Source organism: Galeopterus variegatus, unplaced genomic scaffold (genome assembly GCF_000696425.1).
Source record: "Galeopterus variegatus unplaced genomic scaffold, G_variegatus-3.0.2 Scaffold4424, whole genome shotgun sequence".
Taxonomy (NCBI): domain Eukaryota; kingdom Metazoa; phylum Chordata; class Mammalia; order Dermoptera; family Cynocephalidae; genus Galeopterus; species Galeopterus variegatus.
In genome coordinates, this window is record NW_007730535.1 from 6,054 (window position 1) to 11,676 (window position 5,623).

The window sequence follows — 5,623 nt, forward strand, 5'->3', positions numbered from 1 at the left end:
GGCCTCACAGGAGACAGTGGGCTTGTGGAAGTGAGGAAGTCCCCAGTCCCACCCCCTGCAGAAAGCTGGAGGTGCCTGGGTGAGAGCCCTTCCGGGGCTCTGTCACACCCACCTCAGAGCAGTCCCCTAGCACTTTCCACAACGTTTCAGGTCACTGACATAACAGAAATGTGTAGGCTTATACCAAAGCTTTTAAGCCCCACAAATGTGGTTGTAATTCCATACCTCTGCATTGTGCTTTTCTCTGCTTGGCAGTATGTCAAAGCTTGTTCTGCATCCCTACATGCAGATCTGGCACACTGCTTTATTTAAGCCACTCGTCTGAGTGTCTGATTTTGTTTATTTCATCCTGTTGTTAAGACCATTGGCACTGGCTGTTGCAGAATGCATTAGAGCATGGCCCACACTCAGTGTTCATACACCACAGTTGCATGTGCAGTTGCTTTCAAATAAGTGACACAGCCACTTCCACTTTCTTTTCCTGGGGTTGTGAGCTGGCTGTCCATCACAGCAGCGTTCTTGGCCTGCCACGCAGGAACAATATACCAAGGCCACGTTCTCATGGTGCACCTGGCACTGAGAAGAGCCAGCTTCACAGGAAGTGTGACTGGGTGGCCCCCTGCCTCTTCCAGGCTTATGCCAGCAAGGAGGTGATTCTGAGCGCAGGCGCCATCAACTCTCCACAGCTGCTCATGCTCTCAGGCATCGGGAATGCAGATGACCTCAAGAAACTGGGGATCCCTGTTGTGTGCCACCTGCCTGGTGAGCCCTCTTCTTCCCTGCTCAATGCAATGGTGTATTGTAATTTATTAGCATGGAGTGGGGAGGTGACGAGAGTCAGAGCTCCTTGGAACTGTTGTATCCTGCCCATGAGCCTGAAAGTCCCCCAGGCCTCTCTGGACACTGGCCTTAGTGTTATTTTCCTTCTCCCTTCCCCTGCCATCCTGTCCCACTTGGAGGAGAGCACCCACTGGCAGGGAGTGCCTGCCCATGAGTCCCACTGGGGAGGTGCAGGTGTGTCAACAAGGCAGCTGTGTGGCAGAGGGGTCCAGGCCTTATGCTTCCATCCGTAGGACTCACCAGTGCCCTGAGCACTGATGAGGCCATGCTCTTCATGTTAAAACCCAACTGTATTTTACAAACTGTCCCTGATGCCCTTGAGCATCTGTCTTTGTCTCTCTTGCCCTCCATTATAGCCCATGCTTCCAGATAGCTGGGACTTTTTGCATTTAGACTTCATCATGTGAAGTCTGTGGAAGTGCTGGTCCATGACAGTGACTTGCCCGGTGTCCCCTGAGCTTGGATGAGCACAAGCAGGGTCTGCTTTCTCCCTCCCCAGGCCAGGGGTGAGGATGCTGCTGGCCATCGACCATCCAGCAACCACTCCCTGAGCAGTGCCTGTGGCAGGCATGAGCCCTGCCCTTATGGAGGGTGCTGCTGAGCAGGGCTGATGAAGGGTACATGCTGGCAGCCCTGGGAGTGCATAAGAAGGACTGGTGGCTTTGGCAGCATCTGAGAGAGGGCCAGACTTGGCTGGGAGTACAGGAATGGTGTCTCTGGGAGGCTGCCTGTAAGCCAAACCCTGGGAATAAGCAGGAGCTGGCCCAGAAGATGAGTGGGTAGGAGAGGATTTTTCAAGACTAGGGGGATATCAAGAAGCTGCCTAATCTCCCTTGGTAGTCATTTTTCCTGACCACTCCCTCCATTTCAGGAGTTGGCCAGAACCTGCAAGACCACCTGGAGATATACGTTCAACAGGCGTGCACCCGCCCCATCACCCTCCATTCAGCACAGAAGCCCTTGAGGAAGGTCTGCGTTGGCCTGGAGTGGCTCTGGAAATTCACAGGTGGGCACACTAGTCAGTGACATTGGTGGCCTTGAGCTAGACACCATGTGGGGTCTGAGGAGCCAGGAAAAAAGGCTCAGAGGGGAGAACTGAGGGTTGGGCCAGAGAGTCAGCATTTTCCTTTTGTATTCTAGCTGCATCTCAGAGCACTGCCTAGGCCAGGAAACAGTACTTAAGTCCTACATGTTCACTCGGCATATCTTTCTCACACGCCTACCACGTGCCGTGCTGGGTGGCGGGAAGAGCCAGTAAGGCAGGGGAGCTGGCACAGGGAGAGGCACAGCTGACGTCCCCCATTTGGCACATAGTTGATACTTAAAGCTGTGGTACTGGGCAAGCCCACGTTGGGGAAAAAGGACAGGTGTGGGCAGGGCTTGGGTGCAGGCACAGGAAGAGAGGCCAGGAAGAGGAGTTGCCCAGGAGAGAGAAGGAAAACGAGGAGCGGCCAGCCGCCTGCCACGCCCTGACTGGCTCTTCTGATCCTCAGGGGACGGAGCCACTGCTCATCTGGAAACGGGTGGGTTCATCCGCAGCCAGCCTGGGGTCCCCCACCCAGACATCCAGTTCCATTTCCTGCCGTCCCAAGTGATTGACCACGGACGGGTCCCCACCCAGCAGGAGGCTTACCAGGTGAGCAGACGGAGCTCGGCCCTGTAGGACGCTTCCTTTCCACCACTCTGTAAGGGAAGCTGTTCTCGTCGTCTTAGGAGGCAGCATTCTCCCCACTGCAGCAGGGCCTTCAGGGTGGCACAGAAGCCTGCCCTCCAGTTGCACAGTGTGTCTGAGTGGGGAGAGGAACGGGAGGGCCAGGGGCATGGCACGTCACTCTGTGCAGTGCATGCCAAGGGGAGATCTGCACCTGCTCAGGGTGGCTGTTCTAGGGCCCAAGCCCCAGAAATGGACAGACATGGCTGAGTTGGCCCTGGGATTGTCACCCTGGAAGTTTTGGATGGAGCAAGGAGTGATTAATTGTAGGGGAAGGGGGTCTTAATCACTTGTGGCAGTGGGTAGGATGCAGGCATGTGCTAAAATGTAGCCCACCCCATAGGAAAGGCGAAATCTCCCTGAGCCACTGGATTGATAGGGTCGACTGAGGTCACTGGGGGCACTGTGAAGGGACTGTCACTGTTTCCTCTGCATTCTAGGCACATGTGGGGACCATGCGGGGTACGAGCGTGGGCTGGCTCAAACTGAGGAGTGCCAACCCCCAGGACCACCCTGTAATCCAACCCAACTACTTGTCAACTGGTAATTCAGCAGCCCCCTTGTCTCCTGGGCCTGGGCGTGAATGAGTGCCTTCACTGGGTTCCTGTTTGTCTCTCAGTCTTACTCCTGAACCACATTTTCTGAGACACGTTACTCTCTGTCTTCCCATTCCATCACTTTAGGCTAAAAACTTGCATATGCTTCTGTGTAGTGTCCTGGGTTACATGAAGCAACCCTGAGACTTCATTTCACACAATAGGAGAGATCTGCAGCTTTCAGGACAGTCTATCAAGAGGTGCAGGGAGATCGGGCTGTGTAGGTGCCAGGTCTGTACACACAGCTCTCATAACATTTCTCTTGCTGTTACTCTGAGTATCCTCTGAAAGCAGATTACATTCCTGGGCCTGCTTTTTGCATTCAGCAAAAATAAGCACTTCCCATCGGGCAGCTTTTGCTCAGTAATAGCTTGCAGGGTGCTCACGGCCACACTGTGGCAGAGGCAGGGTGGGTGTTATCCCTCTCACAGATAAGTCAGACCCCTGATTTAAGCCTGGGTCCGGGGCAGGCTGTGTCTGCCTAGGACGCTCCCTTTGTGTGAGCTACACAGGGCTCTGCTTGGTTTCAGTCTAACCACGCATGGGCAGGTGACAAGCAACCTGGTGGCTCCATCCTCAATGTCCCTGAACTTTCTCCCCACACTACGTCCCTTTGGACAGCTTCCTTAGCCCTCCATGCTTTGAATCTTCCAGTGAGGCCAGGAAGTGAGAGGAGTCATCTCACCTGTTTCTTCTCCTTGACAGAAACCGATATTAAGGACTTCCGTCTGTGTGTGAAGCTGGCCAGAGAAATTTTTGCCCAGGAAGCCCTGGCTCCATTCCGGGGGAAAGAGCTCCAGCCAGGAAGCCACGTGCACTCAGATAAAGAGATAGATGCCTTTGTGCGGGCAAAGGCCGAGAGCGCCTACCACCCCTCAAGCACCTGTAAGATGGGCCAGCCCTCTGATCCCACTGCAGTGGTGGACCCACAGACCAGGGTCCTTGGGGTGGAAAGCCTCAGGGTTGTCGATGCCTCCATCATGCCCAGCATGGTCAGTGGTAATTTGAACGCCCCCACCATCATGATCGCAGAGAAAGCAGCGGACATCATTAAGGGGCAGCCTACACTCTGGGACAGAGATGTCCCTGTCTACAAGCCCAAGACCCTGTCCACCCAGCGTTAAGGCAGTTGCTGCCTGAGGATGACTGAGGGTGCCTCCTGACAAACCAGGAGGGCCAGCACAGCCCTTGCTGCAAATGCTCCATCCTGAAATGTCTAGAACAGTAGGACCCAGGTGGCACCCTAGACAGTGGCTGAGAATTGGGTAATTTCTTAGGGAGACCAGTACTGGTGAGTCAAGTTCCTTTTCTCCAGCGTTTGAGGATGGCCAGCATTCAGGCTGGGACCCCTGCTCCCTGTCTTCTGGAGGGCCTGCAGAAGAGGATGGACCCAGGTACCTGCTGGCTTGAGGAAGTGGTTCTTTCTCAGGCCTCCCTCTGAAGGCAAGCCCCTAAGAGAACAGGGTGCTAGGCATGGACGCTGTGTGCCTGCCAGACCTGCGCTGGGACACCTGGGAAGGGGCATCCTCCATCACAGACTGCAAGCTTTAGCTGACGCCCAAGTCACACAGGAGTTAGCACAGCCTGGGCTGGCATGCAAGTCCCCGGTGTTCCTTTTCAGAGGGGGAAGTTGCCTACTGGAAGAAAAATAGGATTTTCCTTCCTCTTCCACTTCCTGACTTCACTCTCAGAGTGAGGTGGGTCCTGGGGCTCAGCTGGGTTACCCTGAGGGGCTTGTGGCCCACCTCCCCAATGCTGCTTATCAGACACGACCAGCCCTGAAGAGAGGATTTCTGGATCTTGTTCAAAGAGAGAAGAGAATGCTACTTTGGTTTCACTACCAAAAGTTTCATGATTTAGCATTTTAAAAGATTTTCCTGGGCCGGCCCCATGGCGCACTCGGGAGAGTGTGGCACTGGGAGCGCAGCGACGCTCCCGCAGTGGGTTCGGATCCTATATAGGAATGGCCGGTGCGCTCACTGGCTGAGCACGGTGCGGGCGACACCAAGACAAGGGTTGTGATCCCCTTACCGGTCACGAAAAAGACAAAAAAAAAAAAAGATTTCCTGTTACCAGGAAACCCAGAAACCCAAAGCAAATCCCACGTACCACATGACCACTCCATACTGAAGCAGCCAGCCCTTGAGAGGACTCTCTCATACTGGCCTTGGGAGGCCACTCAGCAGCCCACACTGCCCCACAGTAGACAGGGTTGGTTCATTCTTATTCTCCAGGCGTCCATGGGGACAGACCAGGACGGAGCCAAGACTGCTGGAAAAAGCAGTTAAGTATATCTGTGCACCCTGATTCTATAGAAATGCAATTGAGTGAAAGAAAAATAAATTGGCAAAGATTTCAGTTTTGAGAGGAAAAAAAAGATACAAGTAGCATTCACAATAGCTCTTTGAGCCTTAAATTTCTTATAATAATGTAATCCAGTAACATTTTTGAACTGAGATGCCTTATCCAGACTGTT

The 5,623-nt window shown here is 53.8% G+C and overlaps 1 protein-coding gene across 1 annotated transcript in view; it reads left to right on the forward strand.

Moving 5' to 3' along the window:
• The window catches only part of CHDH (choline dehydrogenase), a 6,730-nt gene extending 2,300 nt beyond the window's left edge, over window positions 1-4,430 (forward strand). The window contains exons 3-7 of the mRNA XM_008587552.1: window positions 633-762; window positions 1,712-1,846; window positions 2,334-2,476; window positions 2,992-3,094; window positions 3,853-4,430. Coding sequence (XP_008585774.1) covers window positions 633-762; window positions 1,712-1,846; window positions 2,334-2,476; window positions 2,992-3,094; window positions 3,853-4,271 — 930 coding nt within the window. The 3' untranslated portion in view covers window positions 4,272-4,430. The remainder of the gene's footprint in view (window positions 1-632; window positions 763-1,711; window positions 1,847-2,333; window positions 2,477-2,991; window positions 3,095-3,852) is intronic.
• The last annotated feature ends 1,193 nt before the right edge of the window (window positions 4,431-5,623 follow it).